Genomic DNA, 16,972 nt, shown 5'->3' on the forward strand with positions numbered 1-16,972 from the left:
CCTATGCTCTAGCTGATAAAATGTACAATTATTTAAAACATACAAATTTTGTCTCTGTTAATCAACATGGATTTATTAAAGGCAAAAGTACAGAAAAAGCTCTTTTGGAATTTTCAAAATTTATTTATAATAGTATTGCTGAAAATAAGATAACAGTAGCTATATTTCTTGATATATCAAAAGCTTTCGATAATGTCAATCACAATCTTTTAATTAAAAAATTAGAATTTTCTGGTTTAAGAGGAATTATGTTAAATTGGTTTATTTCATATCTTTCAAACAGAGAACATAGAGTTAAAATCCGAAGTAATTTTAGTAATTATATTTTTTCAAACAGTGGTGTTCCTCAAGGATCTATTCTAGGACCCTTATTGTTTATTATATTCATCAATGACTTTTGTCAACTCAAACTTTTTGGTAAGATAATAACATATGCTGATGATTCCGTAATTTAGTATTCTTGCACTGATTTAAATCAACTAATTTTTCAAATTGAATCTGATTTACGCATAATTTCAAAATGGTTTACAATAAATGACTTAAATTTAAATCTAAATAAAACTAAATATATTTATTTCAGTTTAAGAAAATCAGAATTTAACTTAAATTTAAAATTTCACTCTCTCTCCTGCAAAAGTACTAATGAAAATTGTCAATGCTATATTCTACAATCTGTAAATAATATCAAATATTTAGGACTATATATCGATTCTAATTTGAAATGGAAAACACATATTAACAATTTAGTTAAAAAATTGCGTTTTGTTTTAGTTAAATTTTATCACCTTAAGAATAAAATTCATTTCAATTTTGTGAAAGGACTCTATTACTCCTGGGTTTATTCTTTAATTAATTATGGTGCAATAATATATGGCGGTGAATATAAAACTAATTTACTTCCCTTAATCTCAGTTCAGAATAAATTGGCAGTAAATAATACAAGAATTAACCTATTACCATTTCGCCATAATGTATTTTTTCGTATTTTACTCTATTTACAAAACAATAAATTAATATGCAAATTAAAAACTAATGTGTCTGAAAGGAGACCAACTGAAATGTATGAGATTCCCCTCTTTACAAAAGAAATTTCACGAAAACAGTTTTTTTACTTAGCACCTAAATTATATAATAAATTACCATTTCAGTTGCAAAACATCAAAATATATTCTTCTTTTAAGCGTGCTTTATTTCAATTTGTGATGAACATTGACGATTTAGATCTCTATTTTTCACTTTAAAGGAAGCATTTGATTTTTTATACCAGTCTTGTGCCAATCCAAATGAATTTCTTATGTTACCTTTGTTATTTTTTTTAATATAGTTTCATGCATTTTTTTTTGTTTTCTGTTATTACAGTGTTCAACAATATATGACGTCTTATTATGAGCAAAATAATTTATGATTATAATACCCCCTTTTTTTTCTTTCTTTTTTTTAAATTTCTATTTTAAATTTATAGTATTACTTTTCTTTGTCGCCTGGACAGGATTTTCCTCTTGACGACGAATTTGTATTTCCTCTTGACGAATACTTTGTATTTATGTGTTTTTGTTCCCAATAAAGTTATATTTTTGTTTGTTAAAAAAAAAAAAGCATTATTCGTTATGTGTAATCCACAACTGCCAATGAATATGATCTGGTGGGAATATTTCTCTCTTAATTCACACTGAAGCTTCTAACAGAATTTTCAATTGACATAGGGTCCATCCATGGATAATTGAAGTATTTTAGAGAGCTTTTAACCATCATCCATGCATTTGTAAAAAGAGGACAAAATATTTTCTGCAGTTCCATGACCCATAAATTGGGAGGTAAGATAGTTAGTGCAAACTTTATTATCAATTCCTTACCATAATGTCCATCTGCTTAGATTGTAGAGACTGATTTAACGTCTCATCAAAGAGTACAGTGTAGCAATCAACATTCTTCAGCTCATTTATAAGAATCCCTTTGAAGTATAGTGCCAATCCAAAGGAGCCCAAATAGGCTCACTTTGTGGCACTACAAAAAAATTGTCTCGCTATACAGCTATCAGCAAACATTTTGGAGAGCAATTTACTAATCCCTTCACAGGAGTTACATGAATAATTACTAGTGATGCACTTCAGACTCCAGAGAATTTCAGCATCAAGCACATTCCTTTTGACCAGATAAGAAGACAATGTTACCTCGGCCACTAAAGTTTCTGTTTCACATGGGGCACACGATGTTGAAGGAGTATTTACACCAGATGAATTAGATGTTCATGTCTTTGGAAAAAGAGAACTCAGGGCATGAGACTGCTTTTTTGTTTTACCTTTCTTTGATGCGTGATTTCAGAGCAGATTCTTCCATTTTCGCGATATCGATCTCCTTCATGCATAATTGGCACTTGGCTCTGAACTTCTTTTCGGGCATCGATAAAATCCATTCTTTATAAGCTTGATTAGCCACCCATTGGGGATTAAAATAGCACTTCCCAGGCATAACTAGTCTAAACTACATAACACAAATACGAAGCCGTGCCTTTGCGAATACGCTTTACAATAAAGTTTTGAAATGACGCAAACGTAAGGACAAGTGCGAATGGTAAAACGGCAAATTTATTGAAAACTACAAGGTACATATTGTTATGAAATTCGAGAGTATTCCAGTTTCGATAAGAAAAAAGAATATCTAAGCATATGCGACAAAAGATTAAGTGGAGTCTCGCCCCGAACGCATTGATTGTCTGCTGTGCTCCGCGCGCTTGGCAGACACCAAGACGTTAAACCCGGTTAGAAACGGTGGCGTTAAAAAACACGTGAGAGAGCTCGGGAACAAAACAGAAAGATCCGTGGGTGTTTTATAAAAAGGGCCGCCGGCAGTATTGGACAAATTCAAGGACCTATCAAGTTTTTCAAGGACCTAAGACGTTTTTCAAGCACTTTCAAGGACCTAAATTTAGCAAAAAAAATTTCAAGGACTTTCAAGGACTCTCAAGGACCGTGGGAACCCTGAAATTATATATATTGAATAAAAAAAATTACTTCAAATGCAGGGCAAAGAAACAAATTTCCAACTTCCAGTATAGACTGTTTATGATGCTTGAGATATTATATAACTTCAAATTCTGCTTCTTTACTCATCCTGAAGTATAGGAAATCTGCCAAAGGAAATAGTTTAAAAATCACTAAAAATTCTAATGTTGATTAAAAAAAGTGATGAAGTTAAACCTGAAACATACTTATTTTACTCCTGATCTGGATTTTTGACCATAAAATTGTAGAGGTAGCTGCAGTCTAGAAATTTTTACACCGATAGTGTACTATGAAGAGTGGTCGAAAGTTTTCATTTTAATATGTGGAAATCTGATCAATGACTTAAAAGCTTTTTTTTTAGTGTGTGTGTACTGAACATAATCGATAATAGAGATAATCTAATAAAGAAATTTAAAAAAAGAAAAAATTTCATCTAACAAACCATTGTTTCAAAATGAGATTTATTTTAACTTACAACAGACATTTTAATTCAATATTTTACAATTTTTACTATTAAGAACCACAAAAATGCAAACAATTCTACATAAATATTTTTTTTGAAAGACAATATTGCATAGTGCAACGTTTAACAATTATAACAAATTAAGAAATTATATCATTATTAAAAATAAGAAAAAAAATCCTCCCTAATTTTTGGAAGCATCAACTAAGAATAAAACAAAACAAAATAAAGTATAATTAAACAACAAAAGAGTAAAAAAAAAAGAAAAAAAAAGCTAAATAATTGTATTTGTAAAAATACGAATTGATAAAAATATAGACAAAAAGTTTTTAGCACACAACTTAAATACATATTTCTTGCTTAGAAATACTTACATAAATGAACACAAAGCTAAAGAAAATGTAATGAAACTTTTGCATGAAAATATGAAGAAAAAAATATGCCCATAGTCTGCTAATTGGGATTGATTTGAATGCAAATGAACGGTACATATTTTTAAGTTATAAGTGGCAAGTAATCAATTTTAAAAAATAATTTTTTTAAAACTTGCAAAAACAAATTAATGAAACACAGAAAATATAAACTGCATTTCTTTTGACTAACTAATCATAACCTTCAATCGTGTTTCTTTGGACGAGCACTTAAACCCATGTCTATTCTCTTCTTTGTCAAAGAAAATAGAATTCAATCTCAGTAATGTTCCAGTCACTAAATGTTCCACATCAGTGACTGGATAATAAATATTCATAATAATGTCAGTGACTGGATATAATCATTAAAAATATTATTAATTTATATATGCATCTACTATTATAAAATATTTCAAAGTAATTATCTAAGATAACATTGACAATTTTAAAAGAACAAAATTCTTAGTTTAAATTTTCATTAAATTAGGTGGCTTTCAATTGTGTATGCTTTTTGACAGGTTCAAAAACAACGGTTAAAAATAATTGGTAAAATAAATAGAAAAATGCTTTATTATAATTCCGTGTTAAACGGAACAAAATATATGTACAAAATAATCAGTTTCATACAGTAATCAAAAAAATCTATATTCAATAATATTAAAATTAATAAGTAAAATAAATTAAGATTTTATCTTTAAAAAAAAAACATACACAAATCTCTTTCCAAAAAAAAAAAAAAAAACGTTTCATTAAATAAATAAAATTGCAGTTAATGAAGTTTAACATACATTATTTAACACACAGTAAGTATATTTTACACTTTTATAAAAGTTATTCATCAACAACTCTCAAATAAAATAATGACACATTTTTTTTTTTAAAAAATCAAAGTTAATACAGTTTTATTTAACAGACATTAAAAAATAGTTTAACCAACCACAAATTCAGGAACATTAATTTGTTAAAACATGATAAATTTAATTAAAATGCAATACACTTGCCAATACTAATTTTAAGGCCCAAATTTCTAATGAAGAATAATTTGAAATGTGAGCAATAAGTTTCAATTATTTTACTGCTTTAAACCCAAAATAAAAGGAATTAATATTATATCAATTTTAAATTATGAATTTTGAATGTGAGAAGGAAAATACATAGATTTGTTTTATTCAGAAAAAAAAAACCCAAATAATTTTTATGAATATTATTTTAAATTTTATTTTGAACATTATTACGAACATTATTTTAAATTTTATTTTGAAACATGTTTTATATATTTTTTACAATATATTATTTATAAAAATACATGTATTTAATTCTTTAAGTTTTAATCGTAAATTTGTGTCTCACTGTTTACATTTATGTATTAAATAAAATCTAAAGCATAGATTAACATGTTTCTAGCATAGAATAACATGCAATTGAATTGTGGATACTTACTTCACAAAATGAAACTGAGACAGTAGAAATTTAACGATAGACACATACTCTATTTTCAATACTTGATCAAAATAATTTTTCGATCTAAAAAACATAACATTCACAATGGCTTATTGATGGCACAATTGAGGTCCAAAGAAAATCATATAATCTCTATGTCCAAAAACGAAATAAAATTGCTTCGAGTATAATAAAAAAAGTTAAGTGCTTTTGGAAGAAAAGAATAATATAAATTTAAAAATTATATTAGTAAACACTCAAACTTTATTAAAATCTAATTTTATAACCTAGAGATAGATACTAGGAGCAATTAATTCCTGAGTAAATTAAGATTAGTTAATATAATACATTAAATTTTGGTTTCAGTACATAACACTAATGCAAAATGAAGACAGACTATACTTTGTGCTTTATAAAAATAAAGCAAAACAATGTGAATGTAGCGTAAATAAAGACACAAAAATTAACTATATTAATATTGTGTCTATTTTAGTGCCTTCATTCACTGTGTTTTACTTTATTCATATTGTCTAATGCTCATTATTCTCTCTGCTCAAAAAAAACTTTATATTGATTAAATTTATAAGATTAATGAATATAATTCATACAATGCTCAAACAAATTACAAACGGCTTAACTCTAGCAGTCTTTTAAGCATATAATAAGAAAAATAACTATTTCCAACACTTTTTTATAATGAAAAAAGAAAAATTCCCACAACCAAGAGGAAAAAAATAAAGAGTAATGATTCAAAATATCAGCTAAATGCTGTCATCATTTCTCAGGAGATTTAGAATCTCAGAATGTCATTATTTAGAATCGCACGAGATTCTAAATGATTAAATTTAAACAAATATAATTTAAACGAATATTATTGTTTCGATAATTAACATCAGATCAAGCATGTAAAAAATAAAATGAACTAAACCATATTCGATTCTAGAGCATCCTTTACACATTGTTTTTTACCCTCATCACATTTATATCCATTCTTACAGCAATGCAATCCATCAGGGCAACATGTTGCATTAGGATATTGACAACAACCATATTTATTATTTTTTAATTGACAACAGGTCATACTGTCCTGACACTGTGAGTGATCAGGACATATAATAAGCTCTGATTTTACAGACATGGCAGGCACATTTCGAACAGATGTCACATTATAAAATCCTCGGCTACAATGAGTGGATGTGGCATCACAGGTCATGCCCTCTGGGCAACAATGCAACTTGTCTGCACAGCATGTTGCATTTTCAAATGGGCAGCAGCCCCACTCAGCACCAGGCAATTTACAACAAGTGAAAAGGTCTGGACATTGGAAAGAAGATCCAGGGCATACAACATTAGACACTGAACTTGGCTCCATTTCAACGATCTGATCCATCTTCACATTGTGAGATCTATGAAGTTTCTTTTTGGAATCAAACATCAAATAAGTGAAACCATCTCTCTCACAACTCTGTTCTGCAACATTGCAGGTCATACCTTCTGGGCAACAATGCACCTTGTCTTCACAGCATGTTGCATTTTCGAATGGGCAGCAGCCCCACTCATCACCGGGCAATTTACAACAAGTGGAAACATCTGGACATTGGAAAGAAGATCCAGGGCATACAAAATTAGACTTTGAACTCGGCTCCATTTCAACAATCTGGTCCATCTCCACATTATGAGACCTATGAAGGTTCTTTTTGGAATCGTACATCAAAGAGGTGAAACCATCTCCATCACATTTCAGTTCTTTAAGATTACATGTTGTACCACTAGGGCAACAATGCTCCTTGTCTTCACAGCAAACAGCATCTTCCAAAGGACAGCAACCATATGAACCAGGCGCAGAGCCTTCACAGCAAGTTGTATCATCAGGACAAGTAAACTGGCCACCAGGACATGTTACATTCTTTGCTCTGATTGGGTTTGCAAGGAAACTTGTGACTCCTCTTGAAGTCTGCTGAATACACATCCCAGCTGAGCATTTGGTATTAGCAGGACAGCAATGTATATGATCATCACAACAAACAGCATTTAATAAAGGGCAACAGCCATAGCTTTTATCAAGCAATTGACAACAGGTAGCACCTAGAAAAATTATACAATGTTTAATCAACTGTGTAAATTTCTAAAATCAATCATATCTTTTCAAAGTATGTTTCCTATCAAAGAATAAATTATTTATGAGAAGGAAAACTCCAAAACTAATAAATGTGAAAGTAAAACATTTTAGCAACAGTTTTTTGTAGGCTGGAGGAGGGGTTGGAGGTTTAGTAATTTGTGACCAATCACTGATATCAAATTGCAGTCTTTCCCAATGAAAGCTCAGTGCTTTTGAGTCACTGCAGCTTTAATAAATGTTTACGACATTAAAAAAATTAATATGTACCACTAGGGCAACAATGCTCCTTGTCTTCACAGCAAACAGCATCTTCCAAAGGACAGCAACCATATGAACCAGGCGCAGAGCCTTCACAGCAAGTTGTATCATCAGGACAAGTAAACTGGCCACCAGGACATGTTACATTCTTTGCTCTGATTGGGTTTGCAAGGAAACTTGTGACTCCTCTTGAAGTCTGCTGAATACACATCCCAGCTGAGCATTTGGTATTAGCAGGACAGCAATGTATATGATCATCACAACAAACAGCATTTAATAAAGGGCAACAGCCATAGCTTTTATCAAGCAATTGACAACAGGTAGCACCTAGAAAAATTATACAATGTTTAATCAACTGTGTAAATTTCTAAAATCAATCATATCTTTTCAAAGTATGTTTCCTATCAAAGAATAAATTATTTATGAGAAGGAAAACTCCAAAACTAATAAATGTGAAAGTAAAACATTTTAGCAACAGTTTTTTGTAGGCTGGAGGAGGGGTTGGAGGTTTAGTAATTTGTGACCAATCACTGATATCAAATTGCAGTCTTTCCCAATGAAAGCTCAGTGCTTTTGAGTCACTGCAGCTTTAATAAATGTTTACGACATTAAAAAAATTAATATGAGGAAAAAAAACTCTTAAATTACATTGAAATGTGATACGAAATAAATTTTCAAACAAAATTATAATTTTGATTAAACAATGATAAAAAATTATAAAATGGTGCTAAATTTTTTTCGATAATGATGTTTTTAAATTTAAACTTTTTTTATAATACTTATATTAAACAGTAGTATAGGCCATTTTAAGTAATTTTCATTTTATCCAGTTTCTTACAGAAAAATTTCCAAACATGAACACTGCAATTATCAATCGATAGATTCCTAAGCTTTAATTTATCAGCTTTTAAACTTTTTGAGCAGTTGGGTTATTTTTATATTATATTAATGCTTTTTGAAAATATTTATGCATTTTTTTACAACCCTTTTAAAATACAGACATAAAAAAAATGCTGGAATTACAAAATTGTATATGAATAAACACTATGAACATAAATTTGGGACTACAACATTAAGAAAAGTACAAAGTTTTTGATTTTAATGTGTTAATATGTGCCCCATTAATCACCCTGTCAGTTGTAAAGATGATATTCAATCACTTTCTGTGATTTGTGAAGCTCCTCTGAAAACACAGTTTTGAGGATTCTTGAGATGGTTGATATCAATAGAATAAATACAGACCAGTATCGGTTTGGTGGAGGTTACACAATCTCATTCAATTTATGAGTTAGGGAACCTCTTCTTTAATGCACACCACTTAATGCACAGGGAGAAGAAAAAAAGGTTCTTTTCTACAATAAAAACAACGAAGGCAATACTAGATAGGACTAGCAAGATAATCTACTGAAAAGATAAAACTTTTTCCTTCCATTTCACTTTAACAGAAGAGTGATTTCATTAAATTTAAAAAATAACTTCTAATGGAGTTACAAAATCCTGGCATTATTCCTTTATAACCCAGTAATAATTTGTACACTTATGAAAGGAAAGGTAATATTTTAAAGCTATTTATACATTTTGGAGGAAAAAAAAAACATGACTGAAAACTATAAGCAGTAATGATGCAACGAAAAATGCTTTGAATAAAAATCTGAATATTCAACTATACTGGAGACTCATGTTGATGCATATATTCTTTTTTAACATCAAATACTATACATTCATATCATCAATTAGTTATTATTTAACATGTTGAGCAATAATGTTATAGTACATATAATAACTAATTTTAAACATTTAATCAAAACGGAACAAAAATATTTAACCTTCATATGATAAAATATTTTACCCGAAGAAGTTTTGAAAGCTTGCTTTTAATAAAATCACAACTTATGAGTTCTGTTATCTATCATATTATAAATCAATATATAATATGATCATATATTATACATCAATAGTATTGTAATATATTTTAGTTTTTAAGGATGCATTAACATGAAAATAAATCATTCTACAAATGAAATAGGGGATAAGTCTCATGAAGCTTGCAAGGGAATGTAAATAGTGAAATCAAGTGAGAATAAATCTTTCAGAATTGAAGGCTGTTTTGCACAAGTGACTTGTCCAAAAGAGTACCATTATCTGGGTAAAAAGAGCAAGTAAGTTTCAATATGAAATATTGTTATTTAAATATCAATCTATGAAAAAAAGTATAACTGAATATATTAAAACTAAATACAATATAGCGTTATTAATGAAAACAAAACAAAACTGAATTTTAGAATTTATAGATGAAAATAAATTTAAAAAAGTATTTCTATAATCCAATTACTTTAACAAAGTAGTTCTGGCTCTAAACACTTAAAATAATCATGATCACATGGTTATTTGTAATGAGATTGTTTGTAGAGCTATATTATTAGACCTTTTTATTTATAGTTACAGAAAGTAGTACAGATTATATCTAGTGTAGAGAGAAATCAATGGAAAAACACTACGGAATTTTAAGCAGTTATTAAAAATAACAAATAACAAGTAATCTATACAAGTTACAAGCTTATTGCTTGATTATCTGGTATAGGGTGTTCAAAAAGGTTTTCTTTCATAATTTATTGTTGGTCTGCAAAACCTCTGAAAGCTTTAAATCTTATTGCTAAGTATGAAAAAGCACATGAACCTAACACCTTCAAGGTTACAAAGTAATCCTTTAAGTATTTCTTGAAAAAATTTTATAAATATCAGAAGCTGAAAATGACTTTTATTATTGTAAGGTAGTGTACATAATTGTTTTCGAAAGATTTTGGGATGAAATGGTAAAATTAAGTTTATAGTGATTATAAACTATTTATGGTTATTGAAATTGTAAGAATAGTTTCAAATTATTTATAATTATGAAATTGCTACTTAATTAGTTATCTGTGTTCATAAAATAATGCACTTTTTTCTAGTATAAAGTCTGTTACACTTTCGGATACATTGAAAATGTTACAAAAATTGCACCAATATTATTTTGACTAAAACATTTAGAACCAGAAAATTGTGACTGACTAGAAACAAATTGGTTTACTTTTTTGTTTCAAAATTTATTATTTACAGGATTCTATATATATATAACTATATAAAAAACTTGTGCACATGTTTATTGCCACATAACAGATGAAAAGATGTTTATATGAAAAAACGATCTTCCTAAAAAAAAAAAAAAAAAAAAAAAAAAAATATTTGCTGGCATCTAATTATATCACCACAATTTAATTTGATGTAATATGCAATAGATTATCTAAGAAAGCACGTTGAAAAGCAAAACCAAATAAAATACATAATAGAGCATAAGAAAGCATATTAGAAAGTAAGACCACATAAAATATACAATAGGTATAATAATATTGGTGCGCTTTTTCAAAAGAAAGCATATTAGAAAATGAGACCAAATAAATTTATTTGAATTGTATAACTTATTGCAGATGCAAAGTGATAATAACATAACTGCACATTTTTTAACTCTGAATTTGATAAATTGTCCCATAAAAGCTACAAGAACATAATGTTGCTGAATTTATTGCACCCAGCCATCCAAAAAGTACCCATAGGAGTAGAAATTGCAGTAAAATGGCTAAAAAATTGCATATAAAATTATAAACTTCCTAGAATTGAAATAAACTAAAAGGTTTAAAAATGAATGAGTAGAGAAAAAAAAAATAATCAAACTATTATAACAGCTACAAGGAAATAGAACAACTTTCTTAAGTAATGATGTTAGAATTATATAACAGACACATAAAAATCACAGTATAATTTACAATAAACACTGATATTTATAGCTTGAAAATTTTGTATAAAACAACAGAATAATACTTTAGATACATACTATCATCACATGAAAAAGTAGTACCAGGACATTGATGTTTATTCGAAGAAACTACAGCAACTAACAGCACAATAATCAAACACTTCATTTTCTGGAATTTTAAAACGATATCAATGATTATATGTTCATAAAAAACAAACTATAACACTCATCATATGCAACATATTATTAAAATCTTTAACAACGTATTTTATTTTTATTATATTTTCTCCATATTGAAATAATTTAATCAAAAAAAAATTTTAAATCATTTTGGCACAATTAATTAAAGCGCTTCTCACACATTACATCTTTTGTAGAATGTTTTTTCAAATGAAATTATATTTTGTAAATTTTCTAAATCACCTATTTCAATATTGAGAAAATTTTAGTCTTAAATTATTTTGAGACTTGTTAATGTTTGTATGAAAACACTAAAATTTTATAAAGGCAAAATGTGGTGATTTTTTTTTTTTTTTTTTTTAATTCTCTGAAAAAGCACTTAATAATAAAGGGAGAAATAACCATTTAAACCAGTTTTGTCTTCATCCTTTTTTTTTTTTTTAAAAAGTATAGCAACATCATAAATATAAACAGATAATAGGAAATTAATGCAGAACAAAATAAACAAAAGAACAAATTTTATGAGCAATGATGAATTTACAATGAAAATAAAATATGATTAAATTATACTTGGTTACGAATGGAATAATTCGCCTATAAAAGATTCGCATGCATACCAGAATTAGAAAATAAATGCTTTCATTCAATAATCTTTTTAAAAATATGGATTTGATTTATCAACTAAAGCATCTAATCTGTTGTTTAAATTTTATTTCTGAAATCCTCGTGATCGATTGTTTAGCTTTACACCGATAACGATAATTAATAAATCGATAAAATATTTTGCTTTGAAAGCCGGCCAGACGAAAACACAAATGTTTTTGATTGGTTCATTTGTAATCGTTTTCATCGGTCGCATTGTCCTTTAATAGGCGTTATATCACCACAAGCGTCTTTAGTCGTAACGGTTTAAACACTTTTATGTTTGTGAAGAAGAACTAAAATTTTATAAAGACATTATTCGCTGATATTTTTCTTTAAAATTCTCTGAAAAAGCATTTAGCAATAAAGGGAAAATAACTATTTAAACCATATCCATATCATATTCAAAAAATAAAAAAAATGAACACGGAATCAATCGTTTGCACAGAGTGCGAAAAATCGCTTAGTTATATACTCTTATATACAATTAGTTATATACAATTCGCCGCAGGCACAACTTATCGTAGCGACAATCCGTCGCGAGCTCAATTTCCTGCGGTTTAGATGAAATATATCGTAGTTCAGTAGTTATAGCAATAAAAGGAGCTTTTTCTCAGAAAAATTAATATTGAAAGTATTTTTTTATTATTGTTTTTATGATTATTATTTATTCATTTATTTATTCCTTTATTTAGTTATTTAATCATTTATTTATTTATTCATTTATTTATTTATATTTTTGGTAGAAAGTTTTGTTATGTCATTATAAATAATATCTGAAAACTCCCGTACTTCCCTCTGTGTGCTTCTCCCTTTTTTGAGAGAAATGGGGGTGATTTGAGGGGGAGAATTCAATTTCTTGCAAACAGGTAAGTGATACATTGATTCCAATGAATTTTTTTACGCTAAATTGAATTAAATTATTTACGAGATGATAGACGAGAGACATTAGTATCTAGACAAGTGAAGCATTTTTTCCTATGTAGTGTTTTAAGTTGAATTAAATGAGACTATACAAGAGTCAATAGAATGAATAGTTTAAAAAATTAAAAGCGCTTTATGAAGGAAAAATACTTTTATCGACATGAACACTTTACTTTACTCTCTCTCTCTCTCTACAGATATATTTACTTTACAATTTAGAAGATAAAATATGTTAGATACATTTTCAGGTGTAATTTTTTATGCTAAGCTCAATGAGATAAAATTGAATAGGATAAAAACTTTGAAATTAAAAGGAATTTTTCATATACTATTCGAAAATTGTTTTTCTTTTTAATATATATATATATTTATATAAAAACTTTGAAACTTTTAAAACACTTGTCCTTTTGATTTGCATTTGGGAGATCTCCTGGGAACAGTGTCTTTACGATCAGTCCACTGCGAGAGACAAGTTAGAGAAGGGCATCACAAAGATATAACCAGGGTAACGGCAAGATTCGAACCTGCTACCTCTGCGCTAGAGAGCATTTAACAGAGCAGAGCATTATTCACTTCAACCACACTTGTTGATGTCGAATTCGCATTGAAAGCCTTATTATTAAGGGAGAAGCTGCATTCTGAAAATCATGCACCTAATATGATTTCGATTTGTTCATTTACATCGCCCTAGAGCTGCACAATGAGCTATTGGCGACGGTCTGGGAAACATCCCTGAGGATGATCCGAAGACACGCCATCACAATTTTGATCCTCCGCTGAGGGGATGACACCCCCACTTCGGTAGCCCGACGACCTGCACGCGAAGTCGAGCACTTTACGGTAGAACAGTTTAACGAGGACCAATACCGCACACCCTCGGTCCCTACGCAGACTGATCCAAGTGGTCACCCACCCTCACACTGATAGCAGCCAGTGATGATTGACTTCGGCACCTAATATGAAGTAGCGAAAATTGTTTAAAGTTGTATTTCTTATGTTAATCTTATTTTTTCCCCACCATACCATTAAAACTATTGTTATTGTACACCATATTAACATTGTTATTTATCCACGGTATAATCCACGATATAATCTATGAATTAATCCACGGTATAATCCAGGAATTAATCCACTGTATAATCCACGAATTAATCCACGTTATAATCCACGAATTAATCCACGTTATAATCCACGTTATAATCCGCGAATTAATCCGCGGTATAATCCACGAATTAATCCGCGGTATAATCCACGAATTAATCTGCGGTATAATCCACGAATTAATCCGCTAAAAACGCTGTTAAAAAATCTGTAAATTAAAAACTGAAACTATTTAATATTGTAACGAATTCATTGTTGAAATTTTAATAAAACATTTTATATACAAGACCAATTTTACAAATTTAAATGCAAAAACTGTATATTAAAAATTCAGATTGAATTAATTTGTGAAATCAGGCATTGAAATTTCTATAAATATTAGAAAGAAAATATCGCGGAGAAGGATAAAAATCTAAAAATTATTAGTCTACAGAAGTTATGTGGATTTTAAAAGTACCATAATTATAGCCGAGTATAATGTAATATTTTAAAATAGCATAGTGAATAAGGAATTATAAAATTAATATAAGGAATGTAACAATATTCACAATGAACAAACATAGAAATGTCATGCTTACTTTACTTTTCATACTTACTAAATCCAAATTTAAAACCTAGTAGCGACGTATGTTGTTTTGGAAATAAGTAAATTCTAATCCACGCCGGCTTTATAGTTTAAGCAGATTCAAATGAACCGTTCGTAAAATAATTTAAATTGATATCCTGTCATATGAAATCTGAAATTGTGCATCGCTGGTTTGTTTGGAATTCGGAGGCGTAGTGATTTCTCCTATTTCATGTACTTTTGTGATGAATTAGCAGAACAGCTTTACGAATGATTCAAAACGGTTAGCTGTTTGTTATATCTAAACATTTATTTATTTATAATTTCGAACGATCTTTCATCATATTTCGTTACTTCTAGCACATTTTAATTTATAATGTACCAAGGATTTCATTAAATTATATATTTCTATTTTATTGCTGTGGATAAATTTCTGTGATAAATATAAATGATAAATATATTATCGTTCTGTTTAGATGCAATTTTTCACTTCATGTTATTTTTTTTTCTACTTAAATTTGATATATTTATGTTAGGAATTTTAAGAAACCTTTTTTTTAATTTATTTTTTTACTACGATTATAAAAGATGTTGATTTTCGATTTTATAGAATTACTTCCATAAAATCGAAAGTTAATTTTGATGACTAATTACTGCGCAAAATGAATTTGAATTTTTTTTTTCTGAAACTTAATTTTTTCTGTGATTTGTCATGTATAGTTTAAAATTTTATGAGTACTAAGCTTCGAGCAAATAATTAAAGTAAAATAGAGTTAAAACAATTCAATAATCAGAGGAAAAATTTCCTTCTTAAAATGAAAACAAGGTGTCTATTTTTCTATTATTCAATACATTTTTGGTTAAGTGCAGTTCTCTGAAAAATTCACACTATTTAACAATTCTAAAATACTAGAAGTTTCGAAAATATTTTTTGTTTAATACTTTTTTTTTTTTTTGCATACATACACTGTTATAAATCCTGAATTATGCATATTAGGGGCCTAACCTCATCTCGCTTAGCTTTTTATAGTATGTTTTCTGATACTCTTTTTAAAACGATCGAAATTTTAAAAACATGAAACATATGCATTCTTTGAAACCTTTGATTTGTATGCATTTCGATCCCATTACATTTTCGTTTGCAGTAAATATCTAATATAACCATACTTTTAATATATTAGCTGTCTACTTCTACAATACCTATAGTACCTTGAGGGGAGAGGAGTAGTTATCAACAATGCCAACCTTCATCTATGAAAAGGCACCTCACCATAGACTCGAGTTAACATGTCTTATATACTAGTGAATTGGAATTATATTTTTGTAGTGGTAGAAATACTACAGTACTCCCTCACCAGAATCTAATCAGTGGTAGATTCTATTCATTCAGTAATGTCATTCAACATTAATAGCACTTAAGTGGAAGTTTACATGCACAATTGTAAATTTATGAGTTTGAAAATGTAATAGGAGTTAAACTAAATTTAAAAAAAAAATGAATTAAAGGATATAAGAGGTAAAAATGTAGTAAAAGAGTTGGCATTATAAAAATAGATAGGTTTGGCTGCATTTTGATAATTTTTTTTATAAGTTTATATCACGGCAGCCTTATTAAATAAAGTACAAAAGCCGTTTAGTTTAAACCTATGAAATTTTCAAAAGTTTGCCTCAAAGTTTCTTTTTAAAGCTAATGCGGTTTTTTTCAAATCATGTCATTAAAATTACGATTCAAATCGCTGTTTTTAGTCATTTGATTTGAAATTTTGATACTTTTTTTGAAATTCTTTCGAAAATTATTATTTTTTTTTTTACAAAAAATTCTCTCATAGAAAATCTCAAACAATTTTGATAAAAAATTAAATCTTTGAAATCAAAATTATAATAAAAGGTGTGCACTGATCACCAATTTTTTGAAATTATTAATTCATTCTAAAAACGAGTGACATTTTAACATTTTACATACGACTACTGGGTTAAATATTTAAGTGTAGGCTATTATCACTTGAGTTTTTAAAACACCCAAAGATAAGGCTAGTTCAATCCTTCATTTGTCAGCACTTTGATGAACGCCGGTGAAT

General features: G+C 28.5%; 1 protein-coding gene and 1 long non-coding RNA gene across 4 annotated transcripts; both read right to left on the reverse strand.

The window, feature by feature from the left end:
- Positions 1-1,952: 1,952 nt before the first annotated feature.
- LOC147815885 (uncharacterized) lies at positions 1,953-2,979 on the reverse strand. Its single transcript, XR_015431431.1, has 2 exons — positions 2,920-2,979; positions 1,953-2,869 (listed from the first exon to the last, which is right to left on the reverse strand). It is a non-coding gene; the product is annotated as an uncharacterized LOC147815885 (long non-coding RNA).
- A 467-nt stretch (positions 2,980-3,446) lies between these two features.
- LOC107436956 (progranulin) lies at positions 3,447-14,991 on the reverse strand. Of its 3 annotated transcripts, none has more exons than XM_087157659.1 (4): positions 14,926-14,991; positions 11,561-11,651; positions 7,702-8,019; positions 3,447-7,400 (listed from the first exon to the last, which is right to left on the reverse strand). In XM_087157659.1, the coding sequence occupies exons 2-4, from the start codon at positions 11,646-11,648 to the stop codon at positions 6,238-6,240; spliced, it is 1,569 nt and encodes a 522-aa protein (XP_087013785.1). In that variant the 5' UTR covers positions 11,649-11,651; positions 14,926-14,991; the 3' UTR covers positions 3,447-6,237. The 3 variants fall into 3 exon arrangements, with proteins under 3 accessions (XP_087013785.1, XP_087013783.1, XP_087013784.1); XM_087157657.1 differs by having other exon boundaries at positions 14,908-14,934; XM_087157658.1 differs by lacking the exon at positions 14,926-14,991 and adding an exon at positions 12,280-12,422.
- Between the last annotated feature and the right edge of the window lie 1,981 nt (positions 14,992-16,972).

The sequence above is a fragment of the Parasteatoda tepidariorum genome, chromosome 2 (genome assembly GCF_982258835.1).
Source record: "Parasteatoda tepidariorum strain Cologne lab strain chromosome 2, Ptep-v5.0, whole genome shotgun sequence".
NCBI classification, from domain to species: domain Eukaryota; kingdom Metazoa; phylum Arthropoda; class Arachnida; order Araneae; family Theridiidae; genus Parasteatoda; species Parasteatoda tepidariorum.